We start from the raw sequence: 23184 nt of genomic DNA, 5'->3' as shown, positions 1-23184 counted from the left end.
TTGTGAATAAGGCCTAGTGTCCATTTAGACCTCTAATGTCAGTGAAAATATCCCTTTTAATGATCCCGTTGCACTAGCTACTCAAGTCCTGATTACACTCCACTCCAAATAGGAAATAAGGGTCGTATTTCTTGGAGAGTATGTACATAAAATATGCAAAATAACATGCTTCCTTCAGATCGTCTTTATTCTTTTCAGAATCTACTTTCATTTTATAGCTGGCATAGAAGTACAATGGGTACTTTTAGTGATTGTTGTTGCTGTTGTCCTGTCCCCATTATAGCACCAACATGATATTACTACACAAAGGTCAGCGAATTCAGGATCTCAGGGCACATCAACATACATCAGATCAGGAGGAACTACATTTGGTGGAAAACCTTTCAATGCAGGAAAAGAGTCTTGGGCCCGACCCCTTGGTGTTACACAAGCAAAGAGAGTAAACATTCCCTCTTCCTTAATTATTTTCTTTGTGTGTAAATGGCTCATTTGGAGTAATATTTAATACATGTGGACAGAAGCAGCCTGTTAATTTTTCTTTCTTGTTGGGTCTTTTCCAATTAGGACACAGCTAAGGCAGAACCGCTTGTCAAATGTTCATTACTCAGCCCTCTTCTGGCTGAATCCTGAGTGAAAACAATCTGATATAAAAGAAAACACATTCTTGCTTTCCTCTCCCCAATTTTTCCTGAGTTTGCTTAGGCCTCTCTGTATAACAATTAACATATGTGCAGAGCAATATCCTTGGCAAAACATTTTCATGCCCATTCTTTCATTGATACTCACAAGACCCTTGGGAGGCAGAGGAGTGATGGCCCCTCCAACCATCAGGCATCCATTGAGGAAGCCAAAACCTCGTAGGCTTAACCCCTCTGTCTCCCTCACTCCACATCCAATCCATCTCCAAGTCCTGTCAAGATTTTCCTCTTAAATGCATCTTGAATCCTCTCACTTGACTCCATCTCTGCTAATTATCACTAGAATCAAATCACCATATCTCTTCCCTTCCTATCAGGTCTTCCAACATCCAATCTGGTCCCTTGTGCTCCACTCATCCAGAGTAATTGTTTTCTTCCTAAGTGCAGATCTGGCCATGTCCCCTTGTCACTTAAGATACTTCTAGCACTGCCCATTGCTCTTAAGATCACATCCAACTCCTCCCCATGACTTATAAGGCTTTGCACAGGTTGCTTCTTTCCCATCTCTCCAGCTTCTTTCTCACCACTCTTTTTCTCTCTTGATTTTTCAGACTCACTGGGATTTTTGCAGCCTTCCAGGATGCCACAGTTCCTCCCACTCAGTGCCTACATAGATGTGTCCCTCTGTTGGAACACTCCTCTCCTTCCCCAGCCCCACTCTACCTCAGCCCCTCATTGATTAACAGGTTAACTATTACTCATCCTTCAAACTTTAGCTCACGAAACTTTTCCTGAGCGAAAATATCTCTAACTGTCCAAATGAGGGTCAAATGTCTTTTTATATGCTTGTTTGAAATCTTGTTCCTGTCTTTATGGTAAAATAGTAAATAGTATTTTAAAGTAGTAAACTTATAAACATCTATGTTCCACCTTAGATTATAAGATCAAGAAGAACTGTGACTGTCTGATTTTGCTCAGCACTATACCTCTAGGGTTTAGAATATTGCCTAGAACAGAAAAGTCAACCCACAAGTATTTGTGAAATAAGAAATGAAATAACAAAAGGCAGTGATAAAATCAGAACTAGAACCCTGATCTCTAGCGCCTAGAAAGGAACATTTTTTTAGAATTATGATGAAATTGGCACATGTATAGCCCGTTGAAGTGTGCTCTCACGGCTAATTCTTTGGATTTTTAAAAAAACTACCTTCCCACTATCTGCTTCTTTCTTTTTGAGCTTACTTTTAGGGACCACTCAAAGGTACTGGGCACTGTGAAGAGTTCACTACATACATTGACTCATTTACTCCTTAGATGCAAGTATTATTAACACATCCCCAGATAAAAAGAGGAAGTCTATTTATAATTTAGATCCAATCCCATTTTTTCTTTAACAGAAGCTCCAATCCCTGTGTTTTATGCAGGTAAAACCTCAAGTGAAAAGGGATAGATTCTTAATTAACAGGTCTTATTTATATTCTGTGTCATCCAGAGCACAAAAATCAATGAGCACCCATTGATCCTGAGCAATATGTCAATCAATTATTACAGAACACCTATTGCAAGTAAGATACTGCATCAAACTGCTTCAACACAGTGTACAAAACAGTATATGTTTTGGGGGATGAGGAGATATCTCTTCATGGAGCTTGTGGTCTTGTGAACTGTCTACCAAGAGAGTTAAAAGTATAAGGGAATGAATGGTGAATGTACAGTAGTCTAAGCACAAACAACTAAAGAAATCTAAAAACAAAGACTCTTTCAGTCATTCAAGATGAGCCAGAGGAAACAACAAAGACAAAGTCACTTAGTCTCATTGATTCATTCTTACAATGAAAATACTAGTGTCTAGAACACATAAGCAACTTGTCTAGGTCTCATGGCCAACTAGTAGCAGAGCCAGAGCTAGGGCACAGGCTCTTAGCCCAGTGACCTGTCCACTATGCAACAGTGGCCAGAGAAGACTTCAGAGAGGAAACACAATTTAAACTGGAACATACAGGGGAATTACCCTGTCCAAAGCAGCCAACTCTGAGCTTGAGGCATAGTAAGGAGACTAGTTTGGCTGCAGACTGGAGTAAAAAAAGGAAATGTCTGCACTGGACCCAGATTACAGACATAATGCCAACCAAAGTGATTTGGGCTACATCTTGCATATAGTGAGCAATAAGGAAGATTTCTCTGCAGGGGAAGTTCCTGGGTGGTACAAACAGCATGCTCAGCTGCTAACTGAAAGGTTGGAGATTCAGTCCACCCAGAGTGCCTTGATAGAAATGCCTGGCAATCTCCTTCTGAAAAATCAGCCACTGAAAACAGTACAGAACACAGATCTACTCTGACACACACGGGGTCTCCATGACTAGGAATCAACCAGATGATGGCAACTGGTTTGGTTTCTCTGCAGGGAAATGATATGAAAGTGGAAAGTTTTTAAGGAAGTTTAACTTGGCAATGAGTTAGCATATGAGGAGACTGAAGAACATGAGATTCATTAGACTCTAACTCCCCACTCTCCCTACAACTTTGTCTATCCCCAGGGTACAGCTTTCATTTTGTGGAGGAGGGTCCCAAGAACTAGAAACAGAGCTTCTGGCCTGAAACCTCATGAACCTGGAGTTCAAGAAGCCAATTATAACCTGAACACATTTGAAGAGACTGAAGATGGGCTGTAGCCCAATTAGTATATCTTCCAGAGCAGTGGCTGAAGTTTGGGATGGAAACAAGTGAACAGGCATGCACCTTCCCTAAAAATCAATACCAGAGAATTTTATAAATCCGGGCTGCATTGCTAAAATACTATTGCAATATCCCTTGGCTTCTCTAGTTGTCGAGTTCTTCTTTGATATCTCTCTCCTGTTTCCATGCCTGCTTTCACGATGGGAAATTCTCTGTCTTTTAATCCTTCCTCCTCTTCTTTACTGATTATATACTCTGTCACTATGGCATTCATTCTGTCCAGTATTCTTTCCCTTCAGCTCTCTTAAACCCTTTCTTCATCCATTGCTCTTCAGAGCCTCCATCTTCTCCACCCCCTCAACTCCCTATAGGCACTAGAGCTTTAGACCCTCAGGTCTTATCAGGAGCTCTAGAGGAGTTCAAAGTTCAGCTTTAGCAATTCTGGTTGTTTGAGGCTATTCCTGAGAAAATATTTATTATATCAAAATAGTCATATTTACATTTATTTTTATTTTTATCTATTTATTTATTTTGCTGTCTTATGCATACTTCCACAACCGAAAACCAAACTCACTGTCATGGAGTTAATTTCAACTCATAGGGACCTTCACTGGGTTTCCAAGGCTGTAAATCTTTATGGTGGAGCAGCTGGTATGTTTCAACCACTGACCTTTTGGTTAACAGCCAAATGCCTTAACCACTACACCATCAGAGCTCCTTTATTCATACTGGGGACTTTTTATTTGTGGTTGATTAGTGTTACTTGTTTCTTTGATTTAATCATGCCTATAGTTTTGTCAGGAGTCCCTGGGTAATGAAAACAGTTAATGCTCTTGGCTGCTAACTGAAAGGTTAAAGGTTTGAGTCCATCCAAAGATGTCTTGGAAGAAAGGCCTGGTGATCTACTGCTGAAAAATCAGCCATTGAAAACCTATGGATCACATTTCTATTCTGACACACATGGGGTCACCATGAGATGGAGTCCATACTACAGCAACTGGTTATTATCATTCTGTCACTGAAAATCCCAAAGGATGCTTCTTAGACTTCTAGGGAGATGATGGTGGTGATAAATACACATGTAAAATACTTACTGCATGGTAGGGCTCAGCAACAAATGAACGAATAAAGAAGAGGAATGGCCACCATTTATTAATGAAAATTACTAGTATCTAGTATCTGGTACCAGATGCTGCACAAAAACGTTCCTTGATCCTAAAAATATCCAAGCAAGGTGTTACTATCTCCCTTTAAAGATGAAGTGACTATGGCTCAGAATCATGACCTCCCAAAAATAACCTCTCTATTAAGTGATAGAGCTATGAATTGAATCTATATCCATTGTCTTTTAAGCCCAAGCACTCAATCCTTATGCCATGATATCTCATTGGGAGGGAGGAGAAGAGGGAAAAGGAAAAAGGGAGGAAAAAGAAAACCAGATGGATGAGAGAGAAAGAAGAGAAGCTTGAAAGACCACTGTATCATAAAAGTCATCAAGTTCCACAAGTTCTATCCTAGTCCTTCCTATGTGCCAAGCATTATGCATACCCAAGGGATGCAAAGTTATTTTAGACATGAGGTACAAACAGGAAGTATTTCCAGGAACAATATTCCAGAGTTAATTCTGAGACTAATATACAGGCATTTGGGTTAGTTCTTCCACAGGGGTGAAAAGTTGGGTAAGACTGTTTAGTATGGGAGAACCTGGTGGTAGAAAGGAATGACCAAACTAAACATCTGAGCTGCTCCATGACCAGCAGTGGCCCCCTTCAGCAACTTTAGTCAGGGATCAGACAATATATGACTCTCAGTGCACACCTAAGCTGGTCAAACATTGTCCTGGTGGCTCATTCTTCCCCATGATATTTTCTCCAGACATACCATCCTCTCCTTTAGAGAAGTGACTGGAAAGAAGGAAAAACCTTCATTTGCATTTAGCCAGAAACCAATTCTAGAACTTTGAAGCAGCATCTAAAAGCTCCTAAAAGTCTTTCATCAGTTCCAAAGGTTACTTAAGGTTTAGCAAGAGAGTTTACAATTTTAAAATATCCAAGTCACTTCAAACTGTAATGACTGTAGGGAAAACAAGCTGTGAGAATAGCAAAGGTGTTGGGAGATCCCCTTAAAGGGAAGTGAGGATTATGGTGGATAGACTACGCATTGGACTGACTGACTAGACATGTGATGAAAGACTGTGAAAACGATACTATTATTTGGTAGTTCTGTTGTTTTCTTCTTTTAGAAACCACAATTTAAATTTTTAAAGTCACTCTTGCCCTGCATTTACATGGGGATAACTGGATACAATAAGTAAGATTCTAGCAAGAACTATTGAACATTTTTGTTCTGATCATATTGGCATTCACTTTCCTCTCTGACTCAGATCAGGGCTAACACAAGAAAATCAAACATCTGGGAGCTAAGAATTCCTTATCTGTCTCTGGTCTGAAGAACCAATGAGAGAGAGCTATGCTCACCATCAGCCGGGTGGTGACAATCTTACAAGTAAAGCCAGTTTGCAGGCAATCTGTGTTTTGTCAAGTTATTTCTTCCTCCTGTGAAAGGTTTGCCTTTATTTACATTGATTAAGCCACAGTGTTCCTGTCTAAGAATATTTTTTAACAATTATAAATTTTTAGAGACTTCCACATATATATACTCAAACTCTCTCTCACACACTCTGAAAACACCAACAGTGCCTTAGTGTGGGTTGTTATTTTTCAGCTCTGTCATATTTCTTTTGTTAAGAAAGAAAATTTCCAAGCAACATTCCACTAAGAAACAAGAAGCTTGGCTCGCTTGATCTGGAAAACCAAGACTCACATCTTGAAATGCTGTGGATGTTAAAGAAAATGAAGTGTGAGCTTCTCTGCTGGTGGAGAGAGGGGGAGTGCTAAACATGTACAATGTCCTATGCAGTTGTTCGGACATAATGAACAGAGAGGTTTTACGACCATCTCTATGCCTTTGCTGGTAAGTGGCAACAAGCAGAAAGGTAAACTGAGTAAATCACAGGGGACAGTAGCACCAGTCATGAACAAGTAACCCTTAGAAGGGGCATTTAATGCTAATGATCAAGAGGCCCATGTGTAGCTCACTAATTAACAAAGGTTCCCTTTTGTTAGAAATGATCTAATTTCACAGTGACCACAACAGTCAACTGTATCAGTGGGGAAGCTTCTGTGCCAACATCTTCAACATTTTATATTCCAATGTGGGGAGAGGTTAGACTCTTTCCTATAATACATAAAAAACTCAGTTTTCTTGCCAAATGCCCACAGTTTGAGGCGTGATTGGTAGAAGCATTTCTTCCTACTTTATATTTCCCGCTTGCATACACATGTGCATACACACCAGCTTATCACTCTTCTCCTTAACTATTTTTCTAGACTCGAAAATCTGTCGCTTTAGCTTTGATCCTAATTCCCATATGATACAGGTTTTCCAAAATGTGAGTTCTTAAATTGATGGTAATTGTTTTTAATGGTTAAAAACAATTCAAAATAATGACAGATCCCTAGCTATTTTCTTTTGAGAACTTAAGTAATTTAATGGGGATGATTTAAAAAAAAAAAAAAAAAAAAAACTTTTATGGCCAGGTGGCTCTAGGGGATATTTTGTTGAACACTGATTAAAAATAATTTCTTCTAAATGAGACCTGACCACAAAATGGAACCATTAATGGGCGGGACGTGTCACTAAAGCGGAAACCATGCCTGATTGCCTCTTGTACCTCCCACCACACAAGCATTTTCTTTTTCTTTTTCTTCTCCTTTTCTTGTTCTTAATAGCAGAGTAAATAAGCAGCCAGTGAGGCCTAAATGTTTTCGGCCAAAAACAGAGTCCAAACTCCTCAGAGAAAACATTTGGCCTCTGTGGTTTTGTAATATGTTCCAGAACACCGAGTTCAGTGAAGAACATTGTGAAAAACTCCCATCCATTGGAATGATGCTGGGGAATGTTACAGTATCAGAAGTTTCAATTGGTCCTTTTCCTGCAGGCCCATAATGAGGCTTGTTAAAAAAAAAAAAAAAAAAAAATAGTGCTATGTGGAAGTTCTCATGGGAAAAATGAATGGCAAGAAATCCTAGCTTTAAAAGAAACAGCTAATCTGCTAGTTTGATTGTTCTTCAAAACTTACGCTGAACCAATGAGCCTAATTAAAAACACTTGGCCTACTTCTATAAAGCATCATAGCTTTCTCTATGCTTCGTTTGTATACACCACAAAACTCCAGATAGACTATTATTTTTTCAAGTGCTCACTAACAAAGTGCTGACTTTGTTGGGATGGCTGAGTTAATTTCTTGAACTCAGTGTGAAACCTTAGCTAAACAAAATTGTGGTAATTTTCCTTAATTTGTAAAAGTGATTGGAGTGCAAACAAAATTTTCCTCTTGGGTCAATCCTATAATTTTCAATTAACTAAAACTAATCGTCAGGCAGGCACCAAACCTGCATTTTGTTTAAAGGACTGGGAGGCATTTCCAAGGGTCATGATGCATTAATTGTTTTTTATAATTTTGAGAGAGATTGTGACTGACTAAGAAGCATGGTTGGTTTTGCTCTGTGTATTAAAATTGGGGGAAAAAATGCTTTGAGGTAAAATATCACAGCAAAAATAAAATTTATCCATTTAATTGTATGGTTATAATTAGGATGTGTTCATAGGGTTAATAGAGTCATTCTTTCATTGCTCAAGGAGTCTCTTTTTATAAAAGCAACTTCCACTCTCTCCTGAATCTTGCCTCATTGTGGCCCTTTATTGAATGAAGAATGTAACCCAGAACCAGTTTCTAGAAACAGCTACCCAGGAATGACTGATACTATGCAGAGGTCCTAGAACTTCACTGCTCAAAGTGTGATCCTTGACTAGCATTCTCAGTCCAATGCAGAATCTCAAATACCCCCCAGACCTAATGAATCAGAATCTGAATTTCAGGAAGATGTTCAGATGTATGGTTTGCACATTACAATTTGAGGATCACTGTCTTAGAGTAAACACTGGGCACTCAGATGATGCACTGGATGTATAGTCACAGAGAACCTATCTGGTTCTCACCATCTGATGGGAAGGAATTCATATTCGCCCTGTAACCCTAGATTCCTACCACAAGGTGGATCCATGTGCCAGGACTGTTCTGAGAGGACAAAATGCAGATGTTGTTATGTGCGGTGGAGTCGGCCCCGACTCATAGTGAGCCCTCCTTGGGTTTCCGAGGTGGTATCACTATAGAAGTAGGATTGCCCAACCTTCCTTCCGAGGAGTGGCTGGTAGATTTGAACTGCCAGCCTTCTAGTTTGCAGTCAAGTGCCTTAGGCGCTATGCTACCAGAGCTCCTACTGGGGAAGAAAACACCAACCCAGAATTAAATATGAAAACCACCAAGTGTATTTATTACAAATGCTATAACCAGACTAGAACAAGTTGTACTATTAATTAAAGCACACCTCTACACCATAAAGCAAACAAACCCCAGTGGAGCTAGTTTAGCATCCAGAAAAACTCAGGCTTATCAGGAATCCCTTTTCCCTTCATGTCTCATCTTGCTTCTTTAATTATTCAACTAATCATATAAACTGAGAGATAGCTCAAACTAAGCTCAACTGTCATTCAACATGGATACTCAACTAAATTCTTGAAAACAAACTAACTCACTGCCATCGAGTCAATTCGACTCATAGCGACTCCTCCTTGGGTTTCTCAGGTGGTAGACCTATGGAAGTAGATTGTCCAATTTTCCTTCCGAAGAGTGTCTGGTGGGTTTGAACTGCCAGCCTTCTAGTGGGCTGTCAAATGCCTTAGGCACTACACCACCAGAGTTCATAACAAACTAATTTAAAATATATATATATATATATTTGATCATACATATGGTGACATGGAGAAAGAAAGATTGACACATTTATGCACACAAGACAAAATGAAACATCTGTGAGACCAAAGCAGGTCTGTGTTCACCATCAGCAGTAGTTCTTACCCGTGTAAATGAATCTTCCTGGAGTCCCTTTGCAGAACTGTTTGGATTTGTAAGACAATGTAACTTCTACCACACCAGGGATGTGCCGAGGAGGGGTCTGCACACGGATGGCATGAGGAGTAATCAGCTGGAGGAGAGATTGGGGGAGAAATTGTCATTGTAATGAGTAAAGGTCCCATTTCACAGGTTTCCTATCAGCTCTCAATAAACCAAGCTTTAAAGTACATGGTTAACTTGTCACTGCTTAAATATAAAGGAGCTGTGGTGGCACAGAGGTTAAGATTTTTGGCTGCTAACCAAAATGTTGGTGGTTTGATCCCAACAGCCACTCCATGGAAGAAAGATTTGGAAACCCTATGGGGCAGTTCTAGTCTGTCCTATAGGGTTGCTATGAGTCAGAACTGACTAGATGGAAGTGGGTTTGGGGCTTAAATACAACCTTGTTGAAACTGTATAAAAGACACTGACAACAATATTTACAAGATCTCTGCATATAGCCAGCACACCATTATCTGTTTTCCTACCCGGCAGGCGCTCTGCTTCCTGGTTTGAAAAGTGAACCTGGCCTAATGAAATGATTTGTCTAACACAGGATATCCTCTGGAAAGCCTCTGTTTGAAGCAGACACCCAAATCAGAGCTGAGCTCTGCCTTTCCAGAAGTTGGTGGGTCTGGTGTTTGAACTGAGCCCTTGGACATATGGAAAACACAGAATTAGGAAAACAGTGTGCCAAGGCACACTGATTAGCTGCAAAACACACGTACGAAATACCCCTGAAGACCATTTGGTGCATTAATTGACAGAGGCACAATCAAAGAGCTTTGAAAGGGAAACCAACAAATCTGCCTCCCTCAATTGCCTATGGATCTGGCCGTCCTAAGCACTGTCCATAAAGTGAAATGGAAGGTTGGGGAGAGGGCAGCAGAATGATCATTGGTCTATTATGCAAAGCCATGTGCACAGTGAGAAAAGTTCACTTCTGAGCCCTGTTGGCAATTGGATTACACTGTGAAGCGGAATTTATTTTTTATTACTCTTATCTTTGTTTGTGTAACTAAAATGTTATTAATGGCCATAAAATTGGCATTATCTGGGTCTTTGAAAAATCCAGCCCTGGTATTTGACTGGTTGACCTCTACTGGTGCTGGATTCTGTATGTTATCTCTCTCTAGTGTCTGCAATTGCCCACTCCTTGCCTCCTTACAGATTCACTTAGCATGTGCATACTGAGTCAATGTGCAATGGATCATCACATGCGTTTGTCCTAAATTATATTTATGCTGTTCTTACAGGGCCAACTTAGAAAGAGCTTGTATTTCAACATGCAAACCAGGTCCAGTTCATGTGTTTTGCCCAGAGATTCACAGATGGCAACTTTAGCAGCCAAATACCAGCCCCTGGGTCACAGCTGAGTATACTGCCCTCACAAGAAGCCCTGGGAAAAAGCACGCAAGAAAGTTGTTGCTGTTAAAGTCCACCAGCAATTTCTGTCCAATGCTCATGAAACATGAAGAAAAGGCCATCTGCGTAAAAAAAAAAAATATTTATTACATCAATTTTTGTTGTTGTTGTTATGTGCCGTCGAGTCGGCCCCGACTCATAGCGACCCCTCCGAAATACTTTATCCTCCTCCATAGAACATATAGTACCTTAGTTTCTTTGCTAAAGGTATACAAAAGATATTTTAGGAAGCCATGTTTATATGGAATTCCTGGAGACTGAGTTGCTTTCATTGGCTGAGTGTATTCAAGTTTACTCATAAAAATGAAGAAAAAAAAAACCCTAAAAACACCTTCATATTGAACTTTTTCAAAAATGCAATACATATGTCCTAAAATAAGCAAAATAATTTCCTTTGTTTGCAGGTGTTGTCGACTCTCAGTTCTGACTAATAGCTACCCCATGTAAAACAGAACAAAACACAGACTGGTCCTGTGCCATTCTCACAATCATTGCTGTTTGAGCTCATTGTTGCAACACTGTGTCAATATATCTCTCTAGAAGGTCTTCATCTTTTTGTTGACCCTCTACTTTACCAAGTATGATGTCTTCCTTCAGGGACTGGTCCCTCCTGACAATATGTCCAAAATACATGAGATAAAGGCTTGCTGTCCCTGCTTCTAGGAGCTCTGGTGGTGTAGTGCCTAAGGCATTTGACTGCTAGCCAGAGGCTGGTGGTTCAAACCCAGCTGCCACTCCTTGGAAGGAAGGTTGGGCAATCTACTTCCATAGTGATACTGCCTCGGAAACCCAAGGAGGGGTCACTATGAGTCTGATTTGACTCGACGGCAGTGAGTTTGGTTTGGTTTTGGTATCCTTCTTCTAAGGAGCTTCTGGCTATATTTCTTCCAAGACAGATGTATTTGTTCTTCCAGCAGTTCAAAGTATACCTAATATCCTTTGCCAATACTATAAATCGAATGTATCATTTCTTCTCCAGTCTTACTTATCCATTGCCCCTTATCCATTGCCCAGCTTTCATATGTACATAAAAAGCAACTGAAAAAATCATGGCTTGGATCAGGCACATTTTAGGCATTGAAATAACATCTTTGTCTTTTATTTATTTTTTTGTTTTGTTTTGTTTTAATTGTGATTTGGGTGAAAGTTTACAGATCAAATTGTTGTCCATTCAGCAATTCATACACATTTTGTTTTGTAAAATTCATTGCAATCCCCACTGTGTAAGAGCACTCTTTGCACTTCCTTCCTGTGTTTGCCATTCCCTTCATCCTTCTTTCTTATCCCTTCCTGCCTGCTTAGCTTTATCTCTGGGCCAATGGTGCCCTTTTGAACACTTATGGATTGTTCTAATGATTGCATATCTTCCTGATATTATTGTTCACCTTATAGACCTATCATTTGACAGGAAGTTGAGCCACCATAGGGGTGAGGGAGTGGTTTGAGGAGGTAGGATTTAAGTTCCTGACCTGAAAGATGACTAAGGGCCATAGTCTCAGGGATTCCACCAGTCTCTATGAGACTTTTGTGTGTGTGTGTGATTTTGAGTTTTGTTCACATTTTTCTCTCACTCTATCTGGACCTCCTATTGTGATCCTTTTCAAAGTAGTCAACAATGGTAGAAGGGCACCATCTAGTTCTTCTGGTCTCAGGGTCTTGGAGGCTGGGGTTCACGTAGTCTATTAGTCTTTTGGTTTAATTATTTCCTTACATCTTTTATTTTCTTCACTCTTCTTTGCTCTGGACAGGAAGAGAGCAATAGTTGCACCTTACATGGCTGCTCATGAGTTTTTAAGACCTCAGCTGCTATTCACCGAATTAGGATGTAGAACACTGTCTCTGCAGACTATGTTATGCCAATTGACCTCAGTAACACTTTAAAGGGGTCCTTTGCAGCAGATTTGCCCAATGCAACACATGGGCTGATTTCTTGACCACTGCTTCCATGGGTATTGATTGTGGATCCAAGTAAAATGAAATCCCTGACAACATCAATCTTTTCTCCATTTATCATGATGTTACTTATTGGTCCATTTGTGAGGATTTTTGTTTTCTTTATTTTGAAGTATAATCCACATGGAAGACTATCATCTTTAATCTTCATTAGCAAGTACTTCAAGTCTTCTTCACTTTCAGCAAGCAAGGTTGTGTCATCTGCATATCACAGGTTGTTAATGAGTCTTCCTCTAATCCTCATGCCACCTTTTTCTTCATGTAGTTCAGTTTCTTGGACTATTAGCTCAGCATACAGATTGAATAAGTATGGTGAAAGGATGCAACCCTGACACACACACACCCTGATTTTAAATGATTCAGTATGCCCTTGCACTGTTTGAACAACTGCCTCTTGGTCTATGTACAGGTTCCTCATGAGTACAATTAAGTGTTCTGGAACTCCCATTCTTTGCAATGTTCTCAATAATTTGTTATGATCCATACAGTCAAATGTCTTTGTACAGTCAATAAAAAACAGGTGAATATCTTTGTAGCATTCTCTGCTTTCAGCTAAGATCCGTCAGACATCAGCAATAATATCCTTCATTCCACATTCTCTTCTGTACTGCTACAACCATTTTTCAATTATCTTCAGCAAAATTTTGCTTTTGTGTGATATTAATCATATTCTTTCATAACTTCTGCATTCTATTGGGTCCTCTCTCTCTGGAATGAATATAAATATGGATCTCTTCCAGTCAGGTGACCAGGTAACTGTCTTCCAAATTTCTTGGCATAGATTAGTGAACATTTCTAGCATTGCATCCACTCATGGAAACATCTTACTTGATAGTCCATCAATTCCTAGAGCCACTTGTTTTTCACCAATACTTTTAATGTAGCTTGTACTGCCTTCCTTCAGTACCATTGGTTCTTGAAATTTCACTTAGCTGTGATAAATCAAGATCATCATTTGTAGTACTCCTTATTATATCTTGCTATAATATACAAAAGCCCTAAGGGACTACTGAGGCATGAAGGGCTGTTTTTCCCCTACACTAAATGGCCCCAGATGGCTGTGGCTTTTTGATTATTTCTATCTTAACTAGTTTCTCTGATTTTTTCCCCCCTCAGGACTTTCTTTGCATCTTCCAATCTGCTCTTCTAATCTATAAGTCTGTTGTTGTTGTTATGTGCTGTTGAGTCGGCCCCAACTCATAGCGACCCCTCCTTGGGTTTCTGAGGCAGTATCACTACAGAAGTAGGATTGCCCAACCTTCCTTCTGAGGAGTGGCTGGTAGGTTTTAAACACCAGCCTTCTGGTTAGCAGTCAAGTGCCTTAGGCACTATCCATAAGTCTAGATACCAGGAAATCAAGTAATAATGTACAGAGATAGGAGGAGAGAGGTTTTGAAGGACAGTTAAAGATGGTCTTCCAAAATCAAGTGCATGGTTCATCTCAGCTGTTCAGATGGCTTTAGTAGGATGTTGGGAACTAACACTTGTTGAGTGTCTAGGAGGTATCTACTATATTGCTAGGGATTTTACATACAGTTCCTAATTTTCTTAGAACAATGGCTATATCATTATCCCTTTTTCTTCAGAAATGAAAACAGAGTTGTAAAGTGGTTAAGTTACTTGCACAAAGTCGCCAATAAGAGCAAAAAGTGACACCAATGCATTTGAAAAATGACCAGGTCAAATACTTGTTTCTAATCATTGAGCAGAAATTGTTCTTATGGAAACTTTTTATTTTGTTTTACTTAATTTTTTATTGTGATTTGGGTGAAGTTTACAGAACAAATTGGTTTTCCATTCAAAAATCATACACATTTTGATTCCTGCCATTGATCTGAATCCTCACAATGCAATACATTCAAATTTTTCAGACCCAAAGACTGCATGTGAACTTGGGTATCCCCACATTATCTCTATTACTCATTTATTGCTGTGTCTTTGATGGAGGAGCTCATCATATAGCTATAGTCCAAGTAGGCTATAGGGTTCTATTTTTAAGAATTGCATAGGATATAGAGTAACAGTAATTCACAGTAATACTTAGAAGAAACTTCAACCACTTTATCTGTCCTCTTTTTTCTCAGGGGAAACAAATTTTAAAAGATAGAAATACATTATTAAGTATACAGATAGAGACATGTGTTTTCAAGTACAAGGATTTACACTATGAGTTACTAAGCTGTTGTTGTTATTAGATGCTGTTGAGTTGATTCCAACACATAGTGACCCTGTGTACAACAGAATAAAACACTGCCCACTGCTGTGTCATCCTCGCAATCTCTGCTAAGCATGAGCCCATCATTGCAACCACGGTATCACTCCGTCTCACTGACAGTCATCTCCTTTTTCACTGACCCTCTACTGACTCTCTACTTTGCCAAGCATGGTTGCCTGCTACAGGGATTGGTCCCTTCTGACAACATGACAAAGTATTAGAGACAAAGTCTGGCCATGACTCATATACAAGTTACTACTCTAAGGAACAAAATATATGGGCTAGATGTGATTGCAATGAAATTACTGAATAGAAGGCAAGTTTTAACATAAAGCATAAGGCTCAGGAAATTCAAACAAATGTCCATTTACAATTCCATTCTCAATTTTAATCAGTGGCCCTAACTAAAGAAAAGATTCCTTCTTAAAACAATTATTTTCATAAATGAGGAAGAATCTGAATCATGATGAAAGAACGAATTTGTTGATGTTGTCCTTGCTGTGGATGTTAGCCTAGGAATAGTCTCTAGAGCTGACACACATGATATTAATCGCATATGGAGGAAAAGCTAAACAAAATTTAGCTGAGTTCTAATGTTTGGTAGTTTGAACCCACCCAACAGTACCATGAAGAAAAGACCTAGCCATCTCCTTTCATTATGATTACAGCCAAGAAAGCCCTATGGAGCAGTTCTACTCTGTAACACATAGGGTTGCCATAAGTCAGAATAGACTCTATGGTAACTAACAACAACCATTCAACTTGAAAGTATAAGATTATGTACTAATCACTCAAAGAATTTGTTACTGGAAGGAACTTTAGTAATCATTTAAAGTAATCCTCTCATTTAAACAGCTGAGGATACAAAAGTTCAGACAAGTACAATGGCTTTCAAAAGTGACCCAACAATTTAGGGGAAGGACAGGGTCTAGCAGCCAAGACCCCCGGATCTCAGGATGAATGTCACACATTGTCCCAACCTAAGGGCAGACACTCTAAGGAAAAGAGAGAGAGCTCCCATCAGTCTAAATTCTCCAAACTTCAATCACTGGAATACCACTTTCTCTGTTACCATGTCTGCATACCACCTACTTAACTACTTAATATTTTTAAAAATTGATTACTTTTTTGTTTACAATTTTATTTTAGAAGGAAATCTTATATCACTACAATAGTTGGAAAATGAGTATCATCTGCCAAAATAAGAAGGAATTAAAGGTAATATAATGTTAAATTCTAGGTATATACTATGATAACCTGAAGCCCTTTGCTCTCTTTATCAAAAAGAGATTATCTAGTGTTAAAAGTCTCAGAAACTGAGACACTGCCCCTTAATTTAAATCAGAAGAATTAAAAAAGAAATGAAAGGAGAATAACTTTTTCACTGTGTGATTCAGTTCCACTTAATGTCTCTCAAACCCAAAATTTTCTCCTATACTACCAGGGGCACATGGCCAAACTTTGGAAAATATTGTTCTAAATGATTAAAGAACAGATTTGCTTTTTTGACTTAACTTCCTTAATCTACATTCTGAACAAGTTGTATTCATATCGAATTTGGATATATACTGAACAAGTTGGGCTAGAAACTCAGTATTCTCCTGAAACTTTAGTATCTGACACCACATTTCTCCTTGGAAGTCTCCACTTGCTTCACTTCTGTGACACTTTTAAGACTTAAGAGTTGCAAAGTATCTGATAGTATACTGAGGACTTTTATATTTACTATCTTAAAATCCATCTTTGTGGGATATGTATTCCAAAGGAGAAAGGTAAGGGTCAGGCAGCTTAACTAAGACTATGTGAATCACTAAGATATCCTGGTGGTAGCGGAATGGTTAAGTGTTTGGCTGCTAAACATAAGGTTGCTGGTTCAAACCGACCAGCCACTCCACAGGAGAAAAATCTGGCAACCTGTTTCTGTAAAGATTGTCTATTTTCTAGGAAACCCTGTGGCAGTTCTGTTCTGTTATATACACTCACTATAAGTCAGAATCAACTCAATGGCACACAACATGTGAAACATAGGAAGGAAACTGTGTTAGATTGTGTTCTCACAGAAACCAATCACTTATGCCAATAAGTAAGCTCTTTCCAAAGCTTTTCTCTTACTCACTGGTTCCTGATTATTCTGATCTTCCTCATTTGCTCCCTTCCTCTGCCAATTCATTAGTTGTAGAAATTTCAGAAGTGTACTCCTTTGTTTTATTCCCATTTTACTTGCCTAATGCTTCTTCTGGTGGCCTAAGGCACTTGACTGCTAACCAGAAGGTTTGCGGTTCAAACCCACCAGCCACTCCTCGGAAGGAAGGTTAGGCAATCTACTTCCGTAGTGATGCTGTTGTTGTTGTTGTTATGTGCCATTGAGTTGGACACTGCCTCGGAAACCCAAGGAGGGGTCACTATGAGTCGGTCCAACTGGACGGCACATAACAACAACAACAATTCTTCTTCGGTTCACTCATCAGCTCAATCACCTCAGCTGAACTGACTTCCAAACTACATTTGTAGACTTGAGCTCTTTGACCAAGCACCAAACTTTTATTAGCAACAGGGTAACAGAATCTCCCCAAGCATGTCTTCTTGACTTCTCAGTATCAACTTGACCCAAGCTAAATTTATCACCTTACTATCTGCAAACGAATTTCTTCCTCCTGTGTTTCCTTTCTCAGTTCAGGGAGTAAAACTTAGGATCACTTTTAGTTTGTTACCCTCAATATTTCCTTAAGTCATGTTGATTTTGTGCTCACTAGACTCCACAGAAGGAACCCTGGTGCAATGGTTAAGTGGTTAACTACTCAGCTGCTGAAAAAGTGGGTGGTTCAAACCCACCAGTTGTTCCACAGGAGAAAGATGTGGCAATCTGCTTCTATGGGGAAGTTCTACTCAGTCCTATGGAGTCACTAAGAGTCAGAATTGACTCAACAGTGATGGGTTTGGACACCACAGGGTCTTCTTTGCTTCTCCATTTTCTCCTGTTCAGGCTGTCACTGTTTCTTACTCTATTACAATATTATAATTGCTTGCCAACTGATCCTTCTCTGCCAGAATTATCTTCTTCAAATATAATCTCATCAGGTCTTAACTAAATAAATCTTCAACTGCCCATTTTGCCTACCAAATACATTCCAAACTCCTTGGCATAATACTCAGGGAGTCCAAAGGCCTTACATTCTACTTTTCTACTCATGCTTCCCTACTTGGCCATTCCATAGTCTGCAGTTGAGGCCATAGATACACAAAACACCACAATCTGGCCTAACATTCCCCTACTGATAGCCTACCTGTTCTTTAAGCCCCTGACCATAAACTCTCTCTTCCCATAAGTTTGACCTTATCCTAACAGTCAGAATTGTCTGTAAATTTCTAGAAATTTATACAATTATTGCATTTATAGTATGGCACTTAGCCTCCTATTTGGCTTTGTGCCATAAAATGATATTCTTATGTATCTTTCTCCCATTAGACAATTCTTGAGAGCAAAGACAAGGTCTAATTCATATTTGTATCCTCTAAACTATTTAACTTAATGCCTTGCATATAGGATATTTTCAAAATATGTCTAGAATAAATATATATATAAATTAGACCAGAATTTACTAGATATTTAACTCTACTAGGCATTGTAAGGAGCTCTGGTAGCATAGTGCCTAAGGCACTTGACTGCTAACCAGAAGGCTGGCAGTTCAAACCCACCAGCCACTCCTCGGAAGGAAGGTTGGGCAATCCTACTTCCACAGTGATACTGCCTCGGAAACCCAAGGAGGGGTCGCTATGAGTCGGGCCTGACTCGATGACAAATAACAACAACAACAACAGGCATTGTAACCCATCCTTAAGAGTCCAGTGTTCTCTGCCTGCTAGTATTGAACTGTTCATTTCCCAAATAAGGTTTTCTTACAATTTAATATCCAACTATCTCAGCACTTGAGCATGGGAGTTCTGTTCATATTTCATCTGAATGGCAAAAAAGAAGTGTCTAAAAGTCTATGACTCTAGTGTAAAAATGACAAAAAGGAAAAAAAGTTAAGAATGTAAAACTAAAACATTAGCCCACAAAGACACACATGTAATGTTAAATCCATTGCTGTCAAGTCAACCCCCACTCACAATGACCCTATGTTGTTGTTATGTACTGTCGAGTCAGACCTGACTCATAGCGACCCCTCCTTGGGTTTCCAAGGTGGTATCACTACAGAAGTAGATTGCCCAACTTTCCTTCTGAGGAGTGGCTGGTGGGTTTGAACCACCAGCTTCTGGTTAGCAGTCAAGTGCTACAGAGTAAAACTGCCCTATAGAGTTTCCAAAGGAGCTCTGGTGGCATAGTGGGTAAGGCATTTGGCTGCTAACCAGAAGGTCAGCACTTCAAATCCTACCTGGAAGGAAGATGAGGCAGTCCACTTTCGTAAAGATTTACAGTCTTGGAAACCCAATGGGGCTCATGATGAGTTGGAATCGACTTGATGGCAGTGGGTTTTTTTTGTTTTGTTTTGTTTTGGGTATAGGGTTTCTAGGGAGCTCTGGTAGCATAGTGCCTAAGGCACTTGACTGCTAAGCAGAAGGCTGGTGGTTCAAACCCACCAGCCACTCTTTGGAAGGAAGATGGGGCAATCTACTTCTGTAGTGATACTGCCTCGGAAAACCAAGGAGGGGTCGCTATGAGTCGGGTCTGACTTGAGGGCACATAACAACAACATAGGGTTTCTAAGCCTATAATCTTTATGAGAGCAGACTGATGCATCTTTCTCTCATGCAGCTAGTGGTTTCAAACCACCAAACTTTCAATCAGCAGCTGGGCGCTTAACCACTGCACCACCATGTATCTTTACATTAAATGTTAGAGTATTTCTGGCCTGAACATTAGATGTGATTTGTCTTCTCTATCTTTTGCTTTGTGTATGTGTATTTATGTAAGAAGTGTGTGTGTATATAATTTCTCAAGCTTGCATAAGAAATACTAATCACCAAAACAATTGAGAAATAAATAAACTTGTATATATTATTAGATGGGAGCTCTGGTAGCATAATGGCTAAGACACTTGCCTGCTAACCAGACAGCTGGCGGTTCAAACCCACCAGCCACTCCTCAGAAGGAAGGTTGGGCAATCCTACTTCCATAGTGATACTGCCTCGGAAACCCAAGGAGGGGTCGCTATGAGTCGGGTTTGACTCGATGGCACATAACAACAACAATAACAACAACATTATTAGATATTACTTTTATTAAAAGAAAACTATTAGTTTTCTTTTAAATAGCATATAAATTAAATATATATTAAAATTTAATATAGGAGCTCTGGTAGCATAGTGCCTAAGGCACTTGACTGCTAACCAGAAGGCTGAAGGATCAAACCCACCAACCACTCCTTGGAAGGAAGGTTGGACAATCTACTTCCATAGTGATATCGCCTTGGGAACCCAAGGAGGGGTCACTATGAGTCGGGTCCAACTTGACGGCGCATGACAACAACAACAACAAAACTTAATATAAATTTAAAATATATAAATTGTATATTACATGTTACATATAATTATCTAAGAATTAGCTATATATTTGCAAAGAAGAAAGACATGAAGGAAAAAGATCAAAATGTTAACGGAAGTTACTTCTATACGGTAAAGTTATGGGTCATTTTAATTTTTTTCTGCATAACTTTGGGTCCAACTCAATGGCACATAACAACAAAAACAACAAACTTTCTGAAGTTTGCAACTTCTTAATGATAAAAATGCATTAATTTTATAATAAAAAATCATTTTTAATACGTGGCATTAAGAAAAAAGCACACATGGTCTCCATAAAGCCCCAGGAGAGGTGGCCAGCACACTAAGGATATGTAGGCAGCAGCAGTTACACTCCCTCTAAGCTGTTCATATGAGCAATCTACCCTCTTCAGACCAGAGCACAAGATCAGATGAGTTGTGTGGTAGTTGGCCACATATCACAAGAGGCTGCTATTGAGGGGCAGGGTATATGAAAGCCTCCCTAGGTGGTTCAAATAGCTGGCAATAGAAAGGCTGGAGGTTCAAGTTCAACCAGAGGCACCTTGGAGGAAAGGTGTGTTGATCTGCTTCTGAAAAATTGGCCTTTGAAAACCCTATGGAGCACAGTTCTACTCTGAAACATAAGGGGTTGCCACGAGTTGGAATCGACTCTACAATTGCTGTTGTCCCCACATCTCCTGGTTACAAAGTCAAGCTACATGGAAGTGAGAGAGATGGATGGCAGACATGGAGGTGGTGGGCTTCTTCCCCTGACAGAATACAAGGCAAAAGAGTGGGATATTGCATGACTGACACCTGCACATAGAAGGAGAACTCCAAGATGCAGCCTGAATGGTCTGAAAGCACAATGATGGTACACAAGAGATGCTTAGCACGTGTTAGCTGTGTTTGTAAGGTTACTGAATGATAAGGCCGAAGCACTTCATGTATTATGTGGCTTTTGTGGTCCAAATTAAGAACTCAACAACCATGGTTCTATAAGAAAAGGCATTCCTAGTTCTGGAAGTAGAATTCCAAGAGGTAGCCTGCAAGGGCTGGAAACACAGAAGAGGGAAATGGTACAGGACAATTCTCCAAAAGGTTTTTTATAAAAACTTATTTAGTGTTAAACATATGACGAGCACTGTAGATTATTAACAAGGGTACCTAGTATTTCCACCACCCATCTGTCAGTTCATTGTATTGTAGTGGCTTGCAGGCTACTACAATACTGGATGTGATGCCACTGGTGTTTCAAATAACAACTGGGTCACACATGGTGGGCAAATTTCAGGAGAGATTTCAGACTAAGATAGACTAGGAAGAAAGGCCTGAGATCTACTTTCAAACATTAGTCAATGAAAACCTTAGGGTTTCATATTGTCCAATATAATGATGGAGTATGAGTCCCCTAGGTTGCAAGACACTGCAATAGCTCAATAATGGACTCAAGCATACCAGTGACCCTGAATATGGCACAGGACTGGGCAACTGTTGTACATGGGGTCGCCGTGACTTGACTCTGACTCAAGAAAAACTAATAATGACAACCTAGTATATAAAAGCATTAATGGAAACATGTTGCAGAATTCTGGGGTGGGGGTGGGGAACAGATCTTGGAAATAACTTTATTTTCTGGTAGTCAATAGCACTTATTATTTGAATCATTCTAGCTCACACTTAAACTGATGATGGTAGTGCCATGATGATGACTTCACCAGCAATTACCTTTATCTTCTTACTTTGTGCCAAGGATTGGGCTAAGTGCTTTCAGTGGTTAAAATCATTTAGTATTAGGGGATAAGTATGGTTATTAGATGTTTCTTGGATGAGGAAGATGAGTTTCAGGAAAGTTAAACAACATGATCAAGGAATCAATGAAAAGTGTCAGGTTTGACTGACTCAGGAGCACCATTATACAACTCTGCCTGTCCATCCCTACTATCCAATATTGTTTTTCCATAACCCCTACTAGGTTTTCTTTTCACCCTACTTCTACCCTTAGAGCATGACTTACAATATTGTCTGCTTCTCCTACATCCTCAGAAGTGGTGGGAACATAGTAGGTACTAAAAAAAAAAAAAACTTTCTCAGTGAAAATAAGCTGAGAATTATTTCCCAGCAACACAGAAAAGTAATTCCAAGTAAGCCTTTATGCATGTTTTCCAACAAATGGAACTATATGAAATAAATGTAATTTGAAGTTCCAAGCCACAAAGCCAAAAAAATAACTGGAATTACTAGAAAGCACACCAGTGATTTTTCATTACTAGCCTTAGGATTTAATATTTTAACCTTAATTACCTTCAACACTAAAAAGTTGGGGGGGAAAAAAAAAAAAAGCCAAATCAAGCAAAAACTTAGAGAGGAGAGAGGGGGTAATAGGATTTTCTCCTCCAGAAAAAATAATGAACAATTTTGACTAGTTAAAGCCTTAAATGGGTGCTGGTACGGTGGTTTTGAGATATTGCCCGTCCAAGGACTCTGGGTTCTCAGGCACACTGACCCCTTCGTGCTTTGTCACCTTCTGTGCCTCAGTTTACTCGTCTCATGCCGTATCGGTTCTTATCTGCTCTGGGGGGATGCTTATAATAATATTAAATATGCTTTTGTTTGGGCAGAGCTTCTCTAGGGACCCTAAAGCACTTTCCAGATTAATTTTTTTTAATTTATGTATTAATAATTCTCACAGCATTCTCTCTCCTCCTCAATTAGGATAATAATATCCATCTCTTTTGAGATAGGCAGGGGGTGCTGAGTGATGGACATAATGCAGA

At 39.5% G+C, this 23184-nt stretch overlaps 1 protein-coding gene across 1 annotated transcript in view; it reads right to left on the bottom strand.

Moving 5' to 3' along the window:
- The window catches only part of EBF1 (EBF transcription factor 1), a 506142-nt gene that overhangs the window by 80798 nt on the left and 402160 nt on the right, over positions 1–23184 (bottom strand). Inside the window, exon 10 of the mRNA XM_042782192.1 lies at positions 9295–9421. Within this exon, the coding sequence (XP_042638126.1) occupies positions 9295–9421 (127 nt within the window). The remainder of the gene's footprint in view (positions 1–9294; positions 9422–23184) is intronic.

Source organism: Orycteropus afer, unplaced genomic scaffold (genome assembly GCF_000298275.1).
Source record: "Orycteropus afer afer isolate SDZICR_OR568_19922 unplaced genomic scaffold, OryAfe1.0 scaffold00257, whole genome shotgun sequence".
In the NCBI taxonomy this organism is placed as follows: domain Eukaryota; kingdom Metazoa; phylum Chordata; class Mammalia; order Tubulidentata; family Orycteropodidae; genus Orycteropus; species Orycteropus afer.
Note: the sequence above shows the minus strand (reverse complement) of the source record. Positions and strands in the feature narration are given on the sequence as shown.